At 42.8% G+C, this 24,200-nt stretch overlaps 1 protein-coding gene across 1 annotated transcript; it reads left to right on the top strand.

Moving 5' to 3' along the window:
• Positions 1–4,147: 4,147 nt before the first annotated feature.
• Positions 4,148–6,813, top strand: LOC113568350 (protein Mdm4-like). Its single transcript, XM_035534731.1, has 8 exons — positions 4,148–4,225; positions 4,348–4,422; positions 4,579–4,712; positions 4,831–4,874; positions 5,234–5,390; positions 5,826–5,957; positions 6,055–6,118; positions 6,331–6,813. Exons 1-8 carry the CDS (start codon positions 4,148–4,150, stop codon positions 6,811–6,813), a joined length of 1,167 nt encoding a protein of 388 aa, XP_035390624.1.
• The last annotated feature ends 17,387 nt before the right edge of the window (positions 6,814–24,200 follow it).

The following is a 24,200-nucleotide window of genomic DNA, read 5'->3' on the forward strand; positions in this document are numbered from 1 at the left end:
GCTCCAGATTAGCTCTCAGACTCAAATTCAGAGCAGCAATAGGCTTTACAAAATTAACTCACAGTCATGAATAAGTGTCAGGATATGGCCCCGCCCCCTTCTCAAATGTCTTGGTGTGTGTGCATGTGTGTGTTCGTCCGTGTTGCCACGCCCTTTCGTGTCGTCCACCTGTTCTATATGTGTAATCCTCTTGTGTGTGTGTGTGTGTGTGTGTGTGTGTGTGTGTCTCCTGTGTTGTAGTACGTGTTGTTGGTGTTTACAAGGTGTTAGAAAAGTGTTTAGTGAGATGTGTCATCTGTATGTTAATTAAAACTTATGTTTGCTTGTGCCCCTTCTCCTCATCCTATTTGCCGCGTCGCGTAACAGAATGACCAACCACCACAGGAAGCGATCTCTTTCCTAGCGGGAGGTGCTTAGGCACCCCCGCCCTGCTGCCTGGATCCCAGGAGATTGGGGAGAGGACCATGACTGGTGTCTGTGTTCACTCCGGAAGTCGAGGGGGACACCCCCAGGAATTTCTTGGGGGGGCCTAAGGCTGTCGAGCCTGGGCCAAGGAGGCCCGAAGGGCACCAAAACAACCAGAAAGAGGGCAGTTGGGTGGAGCCATCAGGATTTCAGGTGGGCAGAGCTGAAGCCTGAGTCCCTTCTCTTCAGCAGACTCACCAGCGAGACTGGAGGGGTCTGTCAAGCACCGGAGGCAAACCGCCTCTGGGATGTTCCTAGAGCGGCAGGAGAGAGGAGGACCGTTGGGGAGGGTAGCACGTCTGGAACCGGGGCGGACGTGCACCCCCGCATGTCCATTGAGGCCACGGACACGTTCAAGGTGCCTGCGCGGAATGCGGGTGCCACGTCACAGCGCCTTATGTGTTCATGTGTGGGTGCTATTGTTTGTCTGTGTTTGCACCTCTTGTAGGTCTACAGGCGCAACGTTGTTGGGAGCGTACCGGACTGCCCTGAGAGAGGCAGGGAAGCTGCCTTTCTCCCTCTCACCGTGAGGTCTCCCTTGTTGGCGGCACCTGGCCTGCCTGGTACTGGGTGGGCACCGGGCATTGCCATGCTGTGTTTGTGTTTACGTGTACACAGCGGTCTGAGGTTCGTGTTCACTGGAAGGACGCGTCGGGAGTCAGAATGCTCGCCTCTCGCGAGTCACATGGTTTGGCTTTATGTATCAATAAATGTTTGTACACATCAATGGAGTCTGTGCATCCTGCCCCTTGCCCTTCTGCACTCTGGCACATGTTACAATAAGAAGTATTTTATTCCAATCATGATATCATCTGAGCAGTCTGCTTCAACCCACAGTCACCAGTTCTATTATTTATTACAGTACACAATCTGTGCCATAAGGTTGTTGTTGTTGTGGTGGTGTGGTATTAGCATAAAGTTAAGTCTTCATTTCCATAATCATTAATTGTGTGCCAACCATACACAGATAAATATGTTACATTATGTAACTTATTAATAAATAATACAAACTGCACCCAGTTATATTTTTAGCATATAACTCTATAAGCAAAATAAATGGCTGTGGTTCTTTTTCGGTTCTGATAGAATAAAAATATGCTTTTTAACATAAAAGCAGTTCAGTACCTCAGTTTGTTGCATAGTTTCTTCTTCCAGAGATTGTCTACCCTATTTCCACTCTTAGGTGCTCAGACTTCGCATCACATAACACCTTCCTTCTTCTTCTCGGTGCTGCATCCACCCCCTTTCGCATTCTCTCTCTCCTCCCGTCTTACAAATCCATCTTTCTGAATGCCCAATTAGAACTAATGTTCTCACTGTCTCCTGTCTCAAGTGCACCAGGGAGATGCCTGACTATTAATGTGTAATTCCAGTAAAATTTACCATGCGTAGATTTTTTTAGTTTAAACTTCTACTGATGTTTCATCTGCCCTCTGAACCTAGACATCATTGCTTTTTGATCAACTTACCAAAAACTAAATAAAGAAAGAACTGTCCTGGGGGGAAAGTTCAGAAGAAATGAGACATATTGTTAGGACTGGTGCATGCGTGCATGCATTTGTGTCACGGAACGCTCGCCTCTTGCGAGTCACGTGGATGGCCCGCCACGTGCAATGGGAGGATTATATATATATATATATATACATACATACATACATATATACATACATACATACATATATATACATATGTATGTATATATGTATGTGTATATATATATGTATATATATGTATGTATGTGTATATATATATATATATATATATATATATATATATGTGTATATATGTATGTATATATATGTATGTATATATATGTGTATATATGTATGTATGTATATATGTATATATATATGTATATATATATATATATATATATACACACAAACAAACATATTACATAACTATGTAATAACATATATATATATATATATATATATATATATATATACTCCAGTCCCCCTCTCCCCCACTCAGCATGCACTCACACTGATGCCCATGAAGAAGAATTTCAAAAGAAAGAGAAAAAACCAAACCAAACCTGTAAAAGATATAATGTCAGTGACAGACAGACAGAGAGAGAGAGAGGCAGTAGCTTCCACTACAGCCTCTCAGGGCTGTGGCAGCCAGGGCGCTGCCTTGGGAGCTTTCAAAGCACCTATACCACAGTGCAAGTTGAGGTGGAGCAGAGGAAGCAGTTTCCTAGGACATTTTCATAGTAGATTTTTTTTGTTTGGTAATAAAGCAAGTTATTTTATGTCTTATGGTGGTGTTTTGACACACGTAGGATATGTATATCATTGTAGCTCACTATTCAGCAGTGTCTTTAAAACGTTTTACCCCATCTTATTATTCTTTTTTAAACTGCCGTCTTAAGTAGTTCAGACACACTACATTCTTGTTATTTTACAAATACATTCAGTCATGTATGAGTCCCCGCGTTTAGTTCATCTCTGGTTCTTTATTTATTTCATTGTTTTTGGTTTGTCTGCACAGACATGTGGCTGCTATAGAGAAGGCAGAGGGCAGCCGTGTCTGAAAGCTTCCCCGACTCCAGCCTAGTCGGGGAATATCGCCTGGGCTGAGGTGATCCAGCCGTCAACTCATCCATTCGCGTCACTGGGTCTCTCTAGTCTCTTGTAGTACAACTGGCAGCTCCCCTGACTGCCTCAATAAACAAAACTTGAACCGACCCCCCCCCCCAATTTAGTACAATTACGTCTTTAATAAGGTACAACACGTCGCCATAGAATGCATGTAACGTTCCGTAGTTTCATCTGTTTGACTTTACTGGAATTGAGGTATATCTCTTCGGGGATGGTGGTACCAAATGATTCTAATGACGTGTTCCTCCTTGCCTTGTCTCACCATATAATGATGATGATTTGAAAAATATATGCGAACGCGCGCTCCTTTTCATCTTACGCCGTTGGTCGCGGTGCCTCTTCTGTCCGCTCCACGTTAGCCTGCACCTGCCTGTGACCAAGGGAAGGTGAGAGTTGCAGTGCTGTAATCCCTGACTGAATACCAGGTGAGTTTTGCCCTGAACTGGTTAAATATTTACATCGTTATTTCCACAGCTTTAGCTGCATGGTGGGCTAGCTGGTAACGTATAGTTGGTCAGCCGGGAGACTAAAACAAAACTTTCAGGTTAAGATTGAAAGAGCGGGCTAATTTGGCGCCGTTGCACTTAACCGTAGCTTTAGGTAGCTAGCGTTAGCTCTCTGGCTAGGTTAACGTGCTGAAAGGCTAGCCTAGCCGGGTCAGCAGCTAGGCAGGTCCCTCAGACTAGCCGAGGACTTTCTGAGCCTTCATTAAGGCGAGTCAGTTTTCTCGGCTGGCTAGTTCAACCTTCCGTGTGCAGACGTTAACGGTACTGTTTATAGTGATGACGGACATTTAACTGGAACCTTAAAAAGTGCCATAAGTGCAGATAACTGACTGTAAGTGTAGATAACCGGCTAGGTTAGGCTCGGCTGCGCCTGAAGCGCTCTGGCCACTTGTCAGCCAGCCAGACAGAACGTGGCTGACCGACCTGATGGCTGACCTCCTAGGAAACCTTTAGTTTCACATCAGAATTGTACCGCTCGCCTTGTTTTTTTGAGGCATTAAGATCGTGACTCAAAGTCGCTGGCCTGCCTCATCGCTTGTTTGTTCTAGTGTCTTTGCGGGTAGGCACCTAAATATGACCTCGCTGTCCTCGACCCTGCATCCGGGCTCGGGCTCATCGTGCAGAGCATTGCCAGGGGAGGAGAGTCGGTCGGTGTGTTCAACACTCTGCACACACACACACATACACACACACACACGCGGTCGTAAATCATTTAAACCTGAGCGTCCTGTTTAAAAAAACAAACCAAAAGGAACTCTTCGTTGACCCCACAGTTACTGCCAAAAGCCTCTCTGCTGCAGATTCTCCGGGACGGCGGCGCTCAAGAGAAGGTTTTCACGCTGAAGGAGGTCAGGCCTGCGTACAGCTACTAGGTTTATTATGGGAAATGTAATTTTGCTCCTCTTAAACCCCATCTGCAAACCTGCCCCTTGGCAGAATTCCAGCTATGTTGAAAATATTTTCACCAGAAACGTCTCCTTGTGATGTGTCCCTAATTTCTACAGGTCATGCACTACCTTGGCCAATACATTATAGTAAAGGAACTGTATGATAAACAAAGGCAGCACATTGTCCATTGTCAAGATGACCCTCTTGGAGAGCTGATGGAGGTTGAGAGTTTTTCTGTTAAAAACCCAAGGTAGGTTTATACCTGCTGTAAACTAAGTGAAACTAGTGTAACATGTAATAACAGTAAAATTAGATAGTATTTTCCTAACATGACATCACAGATTAATAGGCTACTATCTGTTTCACAGCCCTGTCTATGAGATGCTGAAGAGGAATTTGTTTAATTTGAATGGTAAGTTGCCTGCTACTGCTATTTAGAGTTTTATTTTTGTGAACATAATTTAAATTTGTCTACTAATGTGTGATTCCAGTAAAATTTACCATGTGTAGATTTTTTGTGAGTTAAACTTGTATGTGCGCAGGCATACGTGTGTGGAGGGGTTTTTTTTAGAAAAATTGAGTCATACATGGATTTAAACTATAGAATCTTACAAGGTTGACTCTACTGTCATTTAATATATTTTCTCACCCACACAGACCTTGATAATGGCACGAAGCTTTTCTCATTTCTAAGAATTGGTGTATGCTTTTTTAATAAAGGGCAAAGGTTTTTTTGTTGTTGTTGTTTATTATGTCTTATTTGAAATGCAGACGCAGCAAAGAATGTTTCAGTCGGCAAGGATTCTAATGAGTCTCCCTGTGAAGATCCTGGTGAGGTAAAGCGACAGCTTGTGCATAGGAGACGCGCTGTTCGTCTGCCCCTTTCATGGCAAATGGCAGAAACCTCACAGATCCTCACTGACGACTTGTAAGCTGACAGCAGCATTAACATATTTTGTCATAGTTATTTAAAAGTACTATTTTGGAGTGAGATAGGAAGGAACACGGATCTATGGCAGAAATAAACAGAGCATAAGTATGTTCACACACATCTTTTCCTAATGCTGATCAGTTAGCTGAGGGAAACTTTGACAAATTTCAGTTGATTTTGCTCATACGCAGTTCCGGTTTTTGAGGATTTTCGAGTTGGTGCCTGTCCACTGCAGTGAGCCTGCTTGTGATTTGCCATGAGAGGGTAAGAGCAGAGCAGCCAGCTCCGCCAGTCGTGTGTGTACAGAGTGGCACCGTCTCTGTACATCCCCGTGGCCGGCTTTGCCCGATGGCCCTTGGGGGAGGAGAGGGGAGGGGCACCACCGCTGTGGGTGTGGCCAATGGGGAAAGAGTGTCTCTGTTTGTCCCTCAGAGTTTCCTTCTCTGCCCCGTCGCTTTCTCAGGCTGGTCGGCAGCTCCGTTTGCCACTCACCAGCCTTCTCCACACTTTCCCCATCTGTCCCACACCTTCCTACCCGTCAGCCACAGCCCAGGGGTCGATGTGGTGGGGGTATAACGCGGGAACGCTGTGGGATAATTAAGAGTCTGGGTCGGGTGTGAGCAGCGTGGCAGTTTGGTGATTCTTCCGTTGATGCTTGCAGTGGCTACACCTTTTTGGCAGAGGGTGGGACGTGCAGGGAGGAGCTTAGAACACAGGAACAGGATGTAAAAATAGTTGCATGGTATGCATGGTTTTAAAAGGTGTGGTCACTTTTGATTTGCAGAATTTATCTGATACAGTGCCTTAACTTTTAATATTTTTATTAACTTTATTTATTTTTCATATTTTTAACATATCTTGAATGCTGGTAGGCAATCTGTTTACCCTCATATGTGCTTTAAATGTGCTTTTTGCTTCTTTTTTTTCCTACCGCAAGTTCAACTCGCCTCTGCAGCGCTACTGCCCGCGGCTTGCGCCCTCTGTCTCCGTGCCGGACATCGCCGCCTGCAGCCCGTTCCTCCCCACCCACAAGGACGAGGACACCAGCGGTGTGGATGTGCCCGACTGCTCGCGGACCGTGTCCGACCCCGTCGTCCTCTCTTCCCACCAGGTGTCCCGCACCCTGCTGCCCCGCTGCGGCGGCTCACCCAAGGGGAAGGCTCCCGCGCGGGCTGCGCCGGGCACCCAGAAGCGCGAGAACCAGGAGCTGCTGGACGGCAAGGCCAAGGGCGGGCGCCAGGCTCTGCTGGAGCCGTGCCGGCTGTGCCGCGTGCGGCCCCGCGACGGCAACATCATCCATGGCTGCACTGCCCACATGATCACCTGCTTCTCCTGCGCGCGCAAGCTGCACCGCTTCCACATGCCCTGCCCTGGCTGCGGCCAGGTCATCCAGAAGGTCATCAAGGTGTTCATAGCCTAACCGAGGCGAGGACCTGACTGTAGAGGTGAGTGAACTACTTCAGGACGTCGTTATTTCCATACTATCTGACCCCTTGTCACCCTGATGCTGAGCTTAACAGCGAGTGGAGTGGAAAGCTGGTCTGTTTGCACATGGACATCAGACACACATTTATGTCTCTTTGAATAAGAGCAAGTTATTCATTTGGGATGCACACACCAGGGAATGACTGCTGGGTCAGCAGAACCTGAGCAGAATTTTTTTTTTACTTTGGTGGTACTGAAGAAAAACCTAATTCCAACTTCTCTTATCTTATTTTATTACTGAGTCACTTATACCTGCCATAATCATGAATCACGATATGCTTTTCCCACTGAAAAGTACCTTGTAGAGGTAAACAAAAGAACAGGAGCTATATGGTAATATAGATGAATTGACTGGTATTCATATTTCATGAAGTGTGACTTCATCTTAGTAAATAAAAGGAAAGGTTTGAGTCAATATGGGAAGCATAAATTGTTATGGTTTTGGAATAAAAGGAGTTTATCAGCCCACCTTCTACTTTAAAAAAAGGATTGTGTGCTACCAGGCATGTATGGTACCAGGTGTGTGTATGGTACCAGGTGCATGTGTGGTACTAGATGTGTGGTGCCACAATAATGCTTAGATTGCTTAGACAGATGTGCAGGCCATCATTAATCGCAAAAAATACAATTTTTAAAATAATATAAATAGCTTAAAATGCAGTGTTCCCTCTGTCAGGTAAGCCTGTTGCTTTTCTAATGTAGCCACATTTTCACCCTTCATCCAAAAAATACCTGTGCATGTTGAATCAATAACAATACCCAGTATATCACCAAGTAGTGATGCAGCAAGGGTAGATATCGATGTCTGCGTTGTTTTTCTTTCACGCAATGGATTTCCACCGCAATGGATTTCACCTCCCCAGGTGTTCAGACTGTCTGGCTTCCCCAGTGCTCACGTGCTCATTTGTGACCCGGCTGATTGATTTTGTGCCAACTCCGGCGCCAGCCTGAGACAGATGGGTCCGTAGTTCCTGCCACCCCACCCCCCTCCTTGTTCTGCTTCCATGGGCTCCTGTCTGATCCCTCTGTGCTGAGATTGGATGTGCACTTACCCTGGCTTTACCCAGGTTGCACGGAGGTAGGCCTGATGGGAGTGTGAACTGGCCTCTCTTTCAGCACTTGTAACCGGTAAAGTTGCACTGAATTTCCCTATTTGCTGGACGGACTACTTGCAGACAAACCTTGTTTTTCCATCTGTGTGCTTTTTTTTTTTTTTTTTTTTTTTGTGCTGAAGCTCTAGACCACACACACACAAAAGTGTGTTTCTGGCCAGAGGTTGGAGCCCTTTTAGACCCCCACTAACCCTTGAGGCAAAGGAGACACCACTTGAATATTAAAGAGCCTGTACTGTACTGATACTACAGGCTCTGTTTGGTACTTATTTAAGCTCAAAGCACTATCTGAAGATGCTTAAATTGCCCGAGTCAGATGAAGAGCTTCAGGACTAATCATATAAAGAAATTTATGTGCAATATATGCTCAACACCCAAGTGAGATAAAATAAACCTAAACGGTCTTTTCACTGCACACTTAATGGATTTAAGGTGTATATGACCAGCTATACTGTCTAAACAGACCTTTGTCTTTCATCTAAGGATGCATAATCTTTCAGGGCTCAACCTTTTGCATTGTTTATTTCTGATTCAGATTACTAATTAAAATGTAAATGTAGCACCATGTCTGCTCTGTTCTCTCTTACACAAACACACCTTCCCTTTAGTCCAAGACTAGACTTTGCAGTATTGTTACCATAAACAACTTAACTGTTCCCTAAATAACAATCTAACCCTAATGTAAGTTATTCATATAGATGAGGAACAGAACAGTATGGTAGATAAGTGTGAAGGGGTACATGTATACTATGTCAGTATTGAGGCATCGAGTTTTGTTGTTTTGGTTGCGTTAACAGCAAAAATTATAACTGTCGTATATTGTGTATATAACTTTATTTACAGGCAAGTCACCGGTGAGAACTTGGAAGTAAAGAGGGGTCTCACTGTCACGAAGGTAATGGCTTGTGAATAAAACTACAGTGACTAAAAGACTGAAATACATCCTCATGTTATTTTAATGGTGTTCAAACTTCTGTACATTTTTCTATTAAATAAGTAGTGTTTACTCTCTTTTGAGAACAGTGTGTGTAACGTCCAGTTGCTGAGAGCCTAATTTCCTCTTGCAGTATGTCAAGGAGATGATTTCTGTATGGGCCTCTCCAGTGACGAGCTTTCCCTGTCCACTTCTGATGGTCCCTTTAAAGCATTACTTCTGTATATTCATGTATGCTGATGAAGGATCTCTGGCAAATCTTTTTCTACCACTTTTTGCTTGTCAATTTGAAAATTCCATTTGTAGGCATGTTCAGTGCTTGCTTCAGTGTTTAAGCTGTTTTAATTATATACCACATTTATTTACTATTTACTATTTACCTGTGTAAAGTCACAATCAGGGACTTTCCATTCAAATAACCACCAGCTAATGATGTCAACACTTTAAACCAGCTGAAAGGTGTTCTTTGAAAATCACTGGTTATAGACAAAACTATGCATTTGGAATAAAGAAATCTTGGCATTTGCATCTGTACACCTTATTTAGGCATATGTACTAAAGCCCACACCTTGCTGTGTGTTTGTGGTGCAGCTGGACAGAACAGTTACACTGATTGTTACGCTCCCATCTTTGAGCATTCTCTGTTTCCCTGGATATCTACCTGATTTCTGTGTTTTCCTGCTCTCGTTTGTTTTCCATGGTTCATAGTTTGGTTTCCTTCATAGTTCCCTGCTCTACCTAGTCTGGGTGTAAACACGAGTCTCAGGGTGATGATTTTTTGGTTGGATTTTCCCTATGTTTTTCTTCATTTTTGTAAATCTGTACCACAGTAAGACTAGGACTTTGTAGTGCCTCCTTTTGAAGAATAAAGTGGTATTGTGTTCTCTGCTGTCTGCTAAGTTCACACAGCAAATGCTAAACTATGCACAACAAACACTGAACCACACATAGCCAACACTGACAGACTATAGCAGCACTGCAACCACTAAAGGATGCACAGCAAACACTAAGCGATGAACAGCAAACACTGGCAGACTACAGCAGTACAGCAAACACTAAATCACGCACAGCAAACCCTCAACTACACACAGCAGACACTGACAGGCTACAGCATCACAGCAAACACTAAACCATGCACAGCAAACACTAAATCTGGCACAGCAAACACTGACAGGCTACAGTAGTACAGCAAACACTAAACCATGCACAGCAAACATTAAGCCACACAACACACTAACCCATGCACAGCAAACACTAAACCACACACAGCAAACACTAAGGGATGCACAGCAAACACTGACTGACTACAGCAAACACTAAACCATGCACAGCAAACACTGACAGGCTACAATAGTACAGCAAACACTAAACCATGCACAGCAAACATTAAGCCACACAACAAACACTGACAGGCTACAGCAGTACAGCAAACAGTAAACCACGCACAGCTAACACAGAGGCTACAGCAGCACAGCAAATGCTAAACCATGCACAGAAAACACTAAACCACACACAGCAAACACTGAAGCAGGCTGTAGCAGCAACTATACCAGGGACAGCACCACAGCTTTTCCGCTCAACAACATACGAGCACAACGTCAGCTCACCAACTTCATCGTCATCATCTCTTAGCTTCATCATCACCACTGACCACTTCAGTGTGTCTCATAAGTGCATTCCCAACACAGCACTGAGCTGGCACGCTAGTGGGTGCTGGGCTGGCACAAGTGTACCAGGCTCAGCTCTGGGATTATGGAGTTGACACATTTACTAGACGCCCTTCCTCACAGAACGTGTCCTAGTCAGTACAACAGTCTGAGATTGAAGTGACACACTGCTGAATACAAATCTAGTACCCAGAAACATTACAAACTGAGCATATCATTTGTGTAATAATAAATCGTGCTGATGCACTACCAACCAAGACGAGCTATACCAGAGCTGGAGGATGGCTGACATAAACTGGGCCTGGCAACCCGTGAGTTAGTTTCAGTACAGAGTTCAGTGTCTGCCAGGAGGCCCCATGCTCCGCAATGTGGCTTCTATGGGACTGACATACACAAATGTGGTGCTAGATGTGGATCATTTCCACAGGTCTTAGACCAGTTTTACAGCTTTGCTCATACTACATATATTGTGTATATATATACTCAACCATATACATTGTACATTATGTATATAATCATAATATACATATATTGTACATACATTGTTAATATATTTTTGTACATACATAGAATATATATATTTATCTGTATATATATATTTTTTCTCTATGCACCCCTGGTTCTCTTCCTCAGTTTGGACAGAGCACTCTCCACCATTTCACTGCGTGTTGTACTGTGTATGACTATGTATGTGACGAATAAACCGAACTTGAACTTGTACTAGCTGGACAAAGGAACCTGATCCTGGATCAGTGTAAAAACAAGTCACCCTGACTAGACACCAGCCTTCTGAAAACATGCAATTCCTGTCAGAAACAGCTAGCGTTGATATTAGAACTATACAGGCTTGTAGGAAAGCGCCTGAACTACATCAAAGTGAGTCCAACATTAACAGCCATGCAACTGAAAGTCCAATGTCAGACTAAGTTTGTTCTTGTAATTCTAAGCAATGAAGCCAAAAAAGAGAGAAAACTTACCTCAGACTGAGACTTCTCAGACGGAGGAGAGATATACAGTCATTATTAATTCAGGCCAAATACCTCCTCGCTGGTCCTACAGGAGACCTGACTATCATAGTCTTATTCCATTCTTCTTAAGTAGCCCAGGAATAATTATACGTATTCATTTCCACCAAAAGGGAGCAAATACACATTAAAGTTTACAGAGTCATCTAATATTCTCCTTTATTTGATGAGTGATGATACTAAATTCTGAAGACTTCACTTAAAGTCTGCCAGCATAAGTGATGGCTCATAGATGTGTTAGCGTAACTGCATTATGCACAGTACATGTAACCTCATCTGTTAAATGGATATTTTATAACACAGGGTAAGTGGGTTTGGGAGTGTGACTCACCATGGAATAGACTGAAGACGTGTTGGAGACCAGAGATAAACTGGAGCCAGACAGACAGAGAGAGAGAGAGAGAGAGAGAGAGAGAGAGAGAGAGAGAGAGAGAGAGAGAGAGAGAGAGAGAGAGAGAGAGAGAGAGAGAGAGAGAGAGAGAGAGAGAGAGAGAGAGAGAGAGAGAGAGAGAGAGAGAGAGAGAGAGAGAGAGAGAAAAACAGGAGATATCAGACATTTAGGCCACATGTCTGATATTTTTCTGTAGCCAAGTGACTCACAGTGCAGTAAGGCTGAGGTTAAGGAGATGCTACATCATGCTAATGGGTGGAGAGCTACATCAGTGCTTAGACAGCTTCTGTGTGTGCGTTTGTGGACCATAAAAATGAAAAAAATAAGAGCCATGTCAAGTGTTTGTTCAAATGACACACTAATAAGTGACACATTAACAAAGTAACACACACACTCACCTGTTGTAAAGTATCATGCATGCTGTGTAAAACAAAACATTGTGTAAAGTAACAGGCATACATGCTGTGTAAAGAATACGTTGTGTAATGGAATGGAACAGCATCACTTACAAAACTGCATCTCAGACAACAGATGGAGAAGCAGGAGAAGGTGTTTGCATATTTTGCATAAAATCAGCATATTTTAAATAAGTACAGGAGTTTGCCTAAAGGTAGTATGATTTCAATATGGGTTTATGAAAAAATGGTACAGTTAAATTTGTGCACTTACTCTACTGATAAACAAGGTTCTCTACTGTTATGTGGTAGTAGAATTGTCTTGGCATTTTGGGAAATTTCTGAGCAATAGGTCTCCAAAATCAGCCTAAATGAAATGAGTGCTCCCTTCCCTTTGTACATACAGCCCATCGCTTTAAAATCTCCTATAAAATATACATCCTTTGTTGAAAAGTATGTCTTATTGCTTGGAGATTAACAAGATTAAAGAAGTACGCAACACTTAGCTACATAAAACCATTCTGTCCGGTTATTGGGAGAACTTTAACTTTCCAGCAACTGCAGTTTTATTAGTAAAATTATTTTGATGTACATAATGCTTTTTGAGTTCCTCTGTAAAAGATTATGTGAAAAATAGATACACCCGGAGCAGTAAATGTAACTCTCAAATAGGATTCAGCATTTCTGAAGCATTGTAAAAATGTCATTTGCTATTTTGGCATCTTGTGACTGTTTATGTTTTGTATATCATCTGGTTTCGTATCATTGTTCTCTGTTTGGTTTGTTCTGTTCTGTTTTAGTTTCTGTTTTGTTTTCGTTTTTTTCTGTTGTGTAAGGGTGTTTATTTTGTGGTTTCCAAAAAATTGCGACAAGCTATTTTATATGATTCTGTGATTCAGTTTTGCCAGTGACTGGCAAAAATGTCATTTGGAAATCCAGTGTTATTTTTCTTAGATTATTACTATTTGCTTTTAGTGGATGTGAATTATAACTGAGTAAGGAAAACTTTTAAAATAAGATTAGTCTCTGAAGACAAAAATATTTACTCAAAAATTGAAATAAAACACAAAATTCCAGTCATTGAGAAAATGCATGCATTCACTATTTATAAACTCTGCTTGTTCTGTAAGAAAAATACATCTAGACAATTTTAAATATATAGAGCAATCAGATTATACATAAATTTCATATTTTAGTAAATAAAAGTTTAAAAATGTAAAAGTTTAAATACACACACAGAATGTTTCTCTCTCTCTCTCCCCCTCCCCTCACATCATTTACTCTTCACTTTACAATGGAATTTTGGTGAAAGTGTTGTTCTGTCTGGACCTCACCACTCTCACGGTGACCTCAGTCTTCTCTCTCTGAGCAGCCAGGATTGTTTGTATCTGCCATTTCTGTGGTCAGATTGTGGTTACTAAGCCTGTTCTTGGTGAAGAGCTGTCTCTCTGTCGATCTCTGACCATGTAGAGATATTCTGATCATTCATAATCTCTGTTTAGGGCCTTTAGCCTGAGTTTTGGTGTCATTGTCCCAGTGTTCCAGACAGGCTTCTTTGCTTTGTCTGATAATTTTGTAAATCTGTCTCAGTACCATCTGACAGGAAATAAAACACAATAAACTGAGCTGAGGACTAAGACTGAGGACTGAGCTCTTGGGTTTTAAATGTGGCAACTTTGCCAGTTCAAGTCCCACCACTGCCATCTTCCAATTAAAAGTTGAGTATTGTCTCATTTTTCCACCACAAGTACCTTAACCATTAAGATACCTGTTGGGCCCCTGAGGAAGACCTTTAGCCCTCAATTGGATTTGGATTTGACCAAGCTTGGATCTTGCTTGTGCTATGAACCACTTCATTAATTTAATTAATAAACTCCACTCTACATGAGTTGCTTACTGCTACATTGCTTTATTGTGTGTTTCAAGTTGTCATTCTTCTGAATTTCACAAACATTTCTGTACCCCAGGTGTGTGTGTGTGTGTGTGTGTGTGTGTTTTCAGATGGATTAGGGTTAGGAGATTCAATATGCTGAGAGTTCTTTGTCTCGAAACAATGGCTGAATCTGACCGAGGGTTTCATCCTGTGAGCAGTCTTACATTTGGGGCACCTATGACAATGTGGTGCTGTCATCACAGGCATGCACAGGCTCTCAGGAGACACGTCTGAACCTCTGAGCCAGTGGCACCGCTCAGCACTAACTGAGCTCATAATCTCCTCTTCACTGAGGGGTTTCGTAAGGGTTCTGTGGCACACGTACTCCTGCTCTCTGCCGCCCCCTCCTGGCCAAAGGGGCTAAGGGTTGCTTTGATGTTGTAGAAATATTAGACTGGGTGTAAAATCCCTAGTGAGATCAAAATGATGAGTTCTGTCACAGGCAGTACTATTTTCTTGCGAACAATTAGTAGTAAAGAGTTTTATGGCCCTATTGGAGGAGTCTACTCATTGTGCGTAATTTAGTATGCAAATAACAGTTTTACAGAAACTTGGCCACCGTTGCCCTGATGTCTGGTAGCTTAGCTGTTCATCAGTGGACACCATTATAGGACAGGGGCGTGACACCTGCTGCTCCTATTGAGTGAGGTATTTGTGGAGGCCAGTTGCCACCTGTGCAGATTCTCCGGCTGTGTGGCGCTGGACCTGTTGGCTCCCGTGATTCACTGTGAGGTCATTACAGTCGAGGCAGAAACCTTGACGCAATAATGCATTCTTCCATTACCGCGCACACCCAGTCGGCTATGACGGGAATCATCACTCCAGCAAAATATGGGATATTGAAATACAGTTTTTCTTTTCTTCTCTCTTGCGGGCCTGTGTTTCATTGGACAGGTTTATGAGAAGAGTGGTAAGCTGCAGTTGACAAGTGTGATCCTCAACTTTTTCGTTTTGGAATGGGAGCCAAGCTAGTTCCCAGCCTTTTCTTCCCAGAATTCTCAGTGTTGTCTTCCAGGGTCTGTTCCCCCCTTAGCTAAGGAGCTCCTTCAAGCAGGTCTTCGGGAAGAAGCCCATGTCCAGGTCCAGGGGTGGACTCGTCCCAGCCTGCCTCGCCCTGACTCCAGTACAGATGCACGCTGACTCTCGCTGTCCAACCCGCTGTAAGCTCTGCACTCTTCTCCTGGCACTGTGGAGACACAAGCCTCAGCTTTGTTAGCTAAGGGTTTAAGGTTGAAGGTCGCTTGTTCAAGTCCCACCACTGTTAGGTTGCTATGTTTACACATGGAAACACCCACAGTGCATCTGAGACAGGTGTGACTACCCTGGACAAGCCAGGTTAACTCTGGAGATGTCAAAGGAAAGATGGTGATTTTTGGTGTGTGTCTGTAGCCCTGTCCTCTCCTCACTCTCTGCTTATGGAAGTGGATGGGGCCGTAACCGTGCTCCCATCAGGACCGGTTGTCTAGCCCGTTAACAGAGACCACAACAATAAACAAAATCAATTTAGAAAATCTATAGAACAGAATCACAGAATGGTCCAAGTCTGACATTTCTAAATCTTATGGTACAATGATCCCAGAGCAGAGATTACAGTGTATCCTGAATCTATTCAAATCACATAGATCCAGTGTGCAGTAATTGCTTGATTCTGTCTGCTGCCTGGTCAGATCTGGTCATATCACCATTTCTTGAGAGATGCTCCGTGGCCATAAACAGTCTGATTATTAATATTTTAAACAGGACTTGTGTGACCCACTGATAGTTACATCTGGGTGATTCTAATAGCAGTTTTTACATCATCACTGTGATAGACCAAACACCATGGCTGATGTACTGTGTTTGTATGGGTGCATCTATGTTTGCTTGCTTGTGTCTGCGTTTGTGTGTGTCCCAGGATCTCAGTGTGTAGACAGCAATGCAGAAACAGTAATGTAGTTGTGTAGTGAACTGCGGGATAATGACATGAAGCTCACCGACATTAAACTGGAGGCCGTAAGCTCCGCCCACCAGCTCGACCAGCTACGAGAGTCCATGAGCCTCATGCAGGTTTGTGGCTGAGCTGCTCCACTGACCCTGCCTCCTCCATCTGGACTCCACCCCCTTTACATCACTCCTGTACTCCCTCTCCTCCACCATTAACCTTCCTGACAGATCCAGCATTATCAATCATGTCGAATCAATAAATATACTTCAGCATTATCAAACAATCAATAAATATACATCAGCATTATCAAACATATCTAATCAATAAATATACATCAGTGTTATTAATCATATCGGAGTCATTAGACTCTCTCGATGTGTCCTTGGCCAAGCAATCATCTGAGGCAGCGCTCAAGCGCCGTCTTTGAGGAAACACCCAATTAGTGCATGTTATTTGTGACACAAAAAAAAAGGCAGCTTTCACTATATCCACCGAAATCATCAGTCGCAATCATCCAGTAAAAAGGATCGTAACTGTTTCTGTAGTCCGTATTTCTTCCAGGCTTCTTTGCACGCAACATCTGTTGCCCGGAGGCAGACGCCAGGACAGCAGCGAGGTGTTGAAGCTCTGAGTGAAGCTCGGGTAGCCTACTGAACAGACACACACACACACACCTGGACATACGTCCGATTAGCACGCTGCTCACACACCTGCCTGCGATAAGAAGTCAGTCAGTCTGAGATGTGTGGGCGTTTGTACGTCAAAAGCAGGAGAGACTCCTCGTAAGGCAACGCTTTTGCGCCCGTCGTTATATAGGCTACTTAGAATAATATTATGCACTCTAAAGGGTCAGATCAAACACACACACACAGAAACTGAATTCTTGAACTTAATTTTTGCATATTGATTCTGTTTCTGTCTTGCGCTTTTCGATATGAGACTGTTCGTTCCACGCGACTGACATACGACCCGACCCCTGGGGATACACACAGCACGCGCGAGCACATCAAATCTGCAATCATTAACACAGCTAATACATACACCTGTCGATCAGCGCGTGCATTACAGCGTGTCCAGCGGCATTGGAGTGTGACAAACACCACTCAAGATGATGAATGCGATGATCGAAGACAAAAGCAGAGACACTCCGCCGCATCAAACCGACTCAGGTGAGCAAAAAAAGGTACTACATTTAAACAGACTCGCAACTGTTTCGACAGTTTATATAGAGTGTTTATTGTACCCTTATGGGGGGGGGGGGGGAGTTACTCCTCGTAACATTACTGGTTTTCTTGCATGTACGTGTAAGACAGAAGAGAATATATACTGACTGACAAAATATGTCTGTAGACCCATATTTCTAAATTTTGCCTGCAGTCGTACTCGGAGTAAATCACACCTGTCTGTACGAGCCTGTTTAATTGTTCATTTAGTCAAATGGTAAACCTATTGTCAAAAAAGCAACTAGGCTATTTCAGACTGATTCATATCATTCGTAACATTCACACTCTACCCAACAGTCAGACAGAACCGGTGGCTAGAGTCATCTTTCATTAATGACCCATAGTCTTCAAAAACTATAGCTTTGAATAAAATAACACGTTCAGATAAACATACCTAAACTGTAACACTAACATGAGTTACATTTCGTAATTAATAATAAAACACTCCACAAACTGTTACACAATAGTTTCATGGAGACAAATGGACGAACATTAATTAGAATTTGAGTTAGTCGTCCATATAGCTGTCTCATGCCTCCATTAGAAAATCTTTATTAAAAAAAAAAAAAAAAAAAAAAAAAAAAGGACGCATCCTCTAAGAAAATCACAGGTGACATGTTTTGCTTCGCTCGAGAACCAGGAGCTGCTGGACGGCAAGGCCAAGGGCGGGCGCCAGGCTCTGCTGGAGCCGTGCCGGCTGTGCCGCGTGCGGCCCCGCGACGGCAACATCATCCATGGCTGCACTGCCCACATGATCACCTGCTTCTCCTGCGCGCGCAAGCTGCACCGCTTCCACATGCCCTGCCCTGGCTGCGGCCAGGTCATCCAGAAGGTCATCAAGGTGTTCATAGCCTAACCGAGGCGAGGACCTGACTGTAGAGGTGAGTGAACTACTTCAGGACGTCGTTATTTCCATACTATCTGACCCCTTGTCACCCTGATGCTGAGCTTAACAGCGAGTGGAGTGGAAAGCTGGTCTGTTTGCACATGGACATCAGACACACATTTATGTCTCTTTGAATAAGAGCAAGTTATTCATTTGGGATGCACACACCAGGGAATGACTGCTGGGTCAGCAGAACCTGAGCAGAATTTTTTTTTTACTTTGGTGGTACTGAAGAAAAACCTAATTCCAACTTCTCTTATCTTATTTTATTACTGAGTCACTTATACCTGCCATAATCATGAATCACGATATGCTTTTCCCACTGAAAAGTACCTTGTAGAGGTAAACAAAAGAACAGGAGCTATATGGTAATATAGATGAATTGACTGGTATTCATATTTCATGAAGTGTGACTTCATCTTAGTAAATAAAAGGAAAGGTTTGAGTCAATATGGGAAGCATAAATTGTTATGGTTTTGGAATAAAAGGAGTTTATCAGCCCACCTTCTACTTTAAAAAAAGGATTGTGTGCTACCAGGCATGTATGGTACCAGGTGTGTGTATGGTACCAGGTGCATGTGTGGTACTAGATGTGTGGTGCCACAATAATGCTTAGATTGCTTAGACAGATGTGCAGGCCATCATTAATCGCAAAAAATACAATTTTTAAAATAATATAAATAGCTTAAAATGCAGTGTTCCCTCTGTCAGGTAAGCCTGTTGCTTTTCTAATGTAGCCACATTTTCACCCTTCATCCAAAAAATACCTGTGCATGTTGAATCAATAACAATACCCAGTATATCACCAAGTAGTGATGCAGCAAGGGTAGATATCGATGTCTGCGTTGTTTTTCTTTCACGCAATGGATTTCCACCGCAATGGATTTCACCTCCCCAGGTGTTCAGACTGTCTGGCTTCCCCAGTGCTCACGTGCTCATTTGTGACCCGGCTGATTGATTTTGTGCCAACTCCGGCGCCAGCCTGAGACAGATGGGTCCGTAGTTCCTGCCACCCCACCCCCCTCCTTGTTCTGCTTCCATGGGCTCCTGTCTGATCCCTCTGTGCTGAGATTGGATGTGCACTTACCCTGGCTTTACCCAGGTTGCACGGAGGTAGGCCTGATGGGAGTGTGAACTGGCCTCTCTTTCAGCACTTGTAACCGGTAAAGTTGCACTGAATTTCCCTATTTGCTGGACGGACTACTTGCAGACAAACCTTGTTTTTCCATCTGTGTGCTTTTTTTTTTTTTTTTTTGTGCTGAAGCTCTAGACCACACACACACACAAAAGTGTGTTTCTGGCCAGAGGTTGGAGCCCTTTTAGACCCCCACTAACCCTTGAGGCAAAGGAGACACCACTTGAATATTAAAGAGCCTGTACTGTACTGATACTACAGGCTCTGTTTGGTACTTATTTAAGCTCAAAGCACTATCTGAAGATGCTTAAATTGCCCGAGTCAGATGAAGAGCTTCAGGACTAATCATATAAAGAAATTTATGTGCAATATATGCTCAACACCCAAGTGAGATAAAATAAACCTAAACGGTCTTTTCACTGCACACTTAATGGATTTAAGGTGTATATGACCAGCTATACTGTCTAAACAGACCTTTGTCTTTCATCTAAGGATGCATAATCTTTCAGGGCTCAACCTTTTGCATTGTTTATTTCTGATTCAGATTACTAATTAAAATGTAAATGTAGCACCATGTCTGCTCTGTTCTCTCTTACACAAACACACCTTCCCTTTAGTCCAAGACTAGACTTTGCAGTATTGTTACCATAAACAACTTAACTGTTCCCTAAATAACAATCTAACCCTAATGTAAGTTATTCATATAGATGAGGAACAGAACAGTATGGTAGATAAGTGTGAAGGGGTACATGTATACTATGTCAGTATTGAGGCATCGAGTTTTGTTGTTTTGGTTGCGTTAACAGCAAAAATTATAACTGTCGTATATTGTGTATATAACTTTATTTACAGGCAAGTCACCGGTGAGAACTTGGAAGTAAAGAGGGGTCTCACTGTCACGAAGGTAATGGCTTGTGAATAAAACTACAGTGACTAAAAGACTGAAATACATCCTCATGTTATTTTAATGGTGTTCAAACTTCTGTACATTTTTCTATTAAATAAGTAGTGTTTACTCTCTTTTGAGAACAGTGTGTGTAACGTCCAGTTGCTGAGAGCCTAATTTCCTCTTGCAGTATGTCAAGGAGATGATTTCTGTATGGGCCTCTCCAGTGACGAGCTTTCCCTGTCCACTTCTGATGGTCCCTTTAAAGCATTACTTCTGTATATTCATGTATGCTGATGAAGGATCTCTGGCAAATCTTTTTCTACCACTTTTTGCTTGTCAATTTGAAAATTCCATTTGTAGGCATGTTCAGTGCTTGCTTCAGTGTTTAAGCTGTTTTAATTATATACCACATTTATTTACTATTTACTATTTACCTGTGTAAAGTCACAATCAGGGACTTTCCATTCAAATAACCACCAGCTAATGATGTCAACACTTTAAACCAGCTGAAAGGTGTTCTTTGAAAATCACTGGTTATAGACAAAACTATGCATTTGGAATAAAGAAATCTTGGCATTTGCATCTGTACACCTTATTTAGGCATATGTACTAAAGCCCACACCTTGCTGTGTGTTTGTGGTGCAGCTGGACAGAACAGTTACACTGATTGTTACGCTCCCATCTTTGAGCATTCTCTGTTTCCCTGGATATCTACCTGATTTCTGTGTTTTCCTGCTCTCGTTTGTTTTCCATGGTTCATAGTTTGGTTTCCTTCATAGTTCCCTGCTCTACCTAGTCTGGGTGTAAACACGAGTCTCAGGGTGATGATTTTTTGGTTGGATTTTCCCTATGTTTTTCTTCATTTTTGTAAATCTGTACCACAGTAAGACTAGGACTTTGTAGTGCCTCCTTTTGAAGAATAAAGTGGTATTGTGTTCTCTGCTGTCTGCTAAGTTCACACAGCAAATGCTAAACTATGCACAACAAACACTGAACCACACATAGCCAACACTGACAGACTATAGCAGCACTGCAACCACTAAAGGATGCACAGCAAACACTAAGCGATGAACAGCAAACACTGGCAGACTACAGCAGTACAGCAAACACTAAATCACGCACAGCAAACCCTCAACTACACACAGCAGACACTGACAGGCTACAGCATCACAGCAAACACTAAACCATGCACAGCAAACACTAAATCTGGCACAGCAAACACTGACAGGCTACAGTAGTACAGCAAACACTAAACCATGCACAGCAAACATTAAGCCACACAACACACTAACCCATGCACAGCAAACACTAAACCACACACAGCAAACACTAAGGGATGCACAGCAAACACTGACTGACTACAGCAAACACTAAACCATGCACAGCAAACACTGACAGGCTACAATAGTACAGCAAACACTAAACCATGCACAGCAAACATTAAGCCACACAACAAACACTGACAGGCTACAGCAGTACAGCAAACAGTAAACCACGCACAGCTAACACAGAGGCTACAGCAGCACAGCAAATGCTAAACCATGCACAGAAAACACTAAACCACACACAGCAAACACTGAAGCAGGCTGTAGCAGCAACTATACCAGGGACAGCACCACAGCTTTTCCGCTCAACAACATACGAGCACAACGTCAGCTCACCAACTTCATCGTCATCATCTCTTAGCTTCATCATCACCACTGACCACTTCAGTGTGTCTCATAAGTGCATTCCCAACACAGCACTGAGCTGGCACGCTAGTGGGTGCTGGGCTGGCACAAGTGTACCAGGCTCAGCTCTGGGATTATGGAGTTGACACATTTACTAGACGCCCTTCCTCACAGAACGTGTCCTAGTCAGTACAACAGTCTGAGATTGAAGTGACACACTGCTGAATACAAATCTAGTACCCAGAAACATTACAAACTGAGCATATCATTTGTGTAATAATAAATCGTGCTGATGCACTACCAACCAAGACGAGCTATACCAGAGCTGGAGGATGGCTGACATAAACTGGGCCTGGCAACCCGTGAGTTAGTTTCAGTACAGAGTTCAGTGTCTGCCAGGAGGCCCCATGCTCCGCAATGTGGCTTCTATGGGACTGACATACACAAATGTGGTGCTAGATGTGGATCATTTCCACAGGTCTTAGACCAGTTTTACAGCTTTGCTCATACTACATATATTGTGTATATATATACTCAACCATATACATTGTACATTATGTATATAATCATAATATACATATATTGTACATACATTGTTAATATATTTTTGTACATACATAGAATATATATATTTATCTGTATATATATATTTTTTCTCTATGCACCCCTGGTTCTCTTCCTCAGTTTGGACAGAGCACTCTCCACCATTTCACTGCGTGTTGTACTGTGTATGACTATGTATGTGACGAATAAACCGAACTTGAACTTGTACTAGCTGGACAAAGGAACCTGATCCTGGATCAGTGTAAAAACAAGTCACCCTGACTAGACACCAGCCTTCTGAAAACATGCAATTCCTGTCAGAAACAGCTAGCGTTGATATTAGAACTATACAGGCTTGTAGGAAAGCGCCTGAACTACATCAAAGTGAGTCCAACATTAACAGCCATGCAACTGAAAGTCCAATGTCAGACTAAGTTTGTTCTTGTAATTCTAAGCAATGAAGCCAAAAAAGAGAGAAAACTTACCTCAGACTGAGACTTCTCAGACGGAGGAGAGATATACAGTCATTATTAATTCAGGCCAAATACCTCCTCGCTGGTCCTACAGGAGACCTGACTATCATAGTCTTATTCCATTCTTCTTAAGTAGCCCAGGAATAATTATACGTATTCATTTCCACCAAAAGGGAGCAAATACACATTAAAGTTTACAGAGTCATCTAATATTCTCCTTTATTTGATGAGTGATGATACTAAATTCTGAAGACTTCACTTAAAGTCTGCCAGCATAAGTGATGGCTCATAGATGTGTTAGCGTAACTGCATTATGCACAGTACATGTAACCTCATCTGTTAAATGGATATTTTATAACACAGGGTAAGTGGGTTTGGGAGTGTGACTCACCATGGAATAGACTGAAGACGTGTTGGAGACCAGAGATAAACTGGAGCCAGACAGACAGACAGAGAGAGAGAGAGAGAGAGAGAGAGAGAGAGAGAGAGAGAGAGAGAGAGAGAGAGAGAGAGAGAGAAACACAGGAGATATCAGACATTTAGGCCACATGTCTGATATTTTTCTGTAGCCAAGTGACTCACAGTGCAGTAAGGCTGAGGTTAAGGAGATGCTACATCATGCTAATGGGTGGAGAGCTACATCAGTGCTTAGACAGCTTCTGTGTGTGCGTTTGTGGACCATAAAAATGAAAAAAATAAGAGCCATGTCAAGTGTTTGTTCAAATGACACACTAATAAGTGACACATTAACAAAGTAACACACACACTCACCTGTTGTAAAGTATCATGCATGCTGTGTAAAACAAAACATTGTGTAAAGTAACAGGCATACATGCTGTGTAAAGAATACGTTGTGTAATGGAATGGAACAGCATCACTTACAAAACTGCATCTCAGACAACAGATGGAGAAGCAGGAGAAGGTGTTTGCATATTTTGCATAAAATCAGCATATTTTAAATAAGTACAGGAGTTTGCCTAAAGGTAGTATGATTTCAATATGGGTTTATGAAAAAATGGTACAGTTAAATTTGTGCACTTACTCTACTGATAAACAAGGTTCTCTACTGTTATGTGGTAGTAGAATTGTCTTGGCATTTTGGGAAATTTCTGAGCAATAGGT

This window comes from Electrophorus electricus, chromosome 16 (genome assembly GCF_013358815.1).
Source record: "Electrophorus electricus isolate fEleEle1 chromosome 16, fEleEle1.pri, whole genome shotgun sequence".
NCBI classification, from domain to species: Eukaryota; Metazoa; Chordata; class Actinopteri; order Gymnotiformes; family Gymnotidae; genus Electrophorus; species Electrophorus electricus.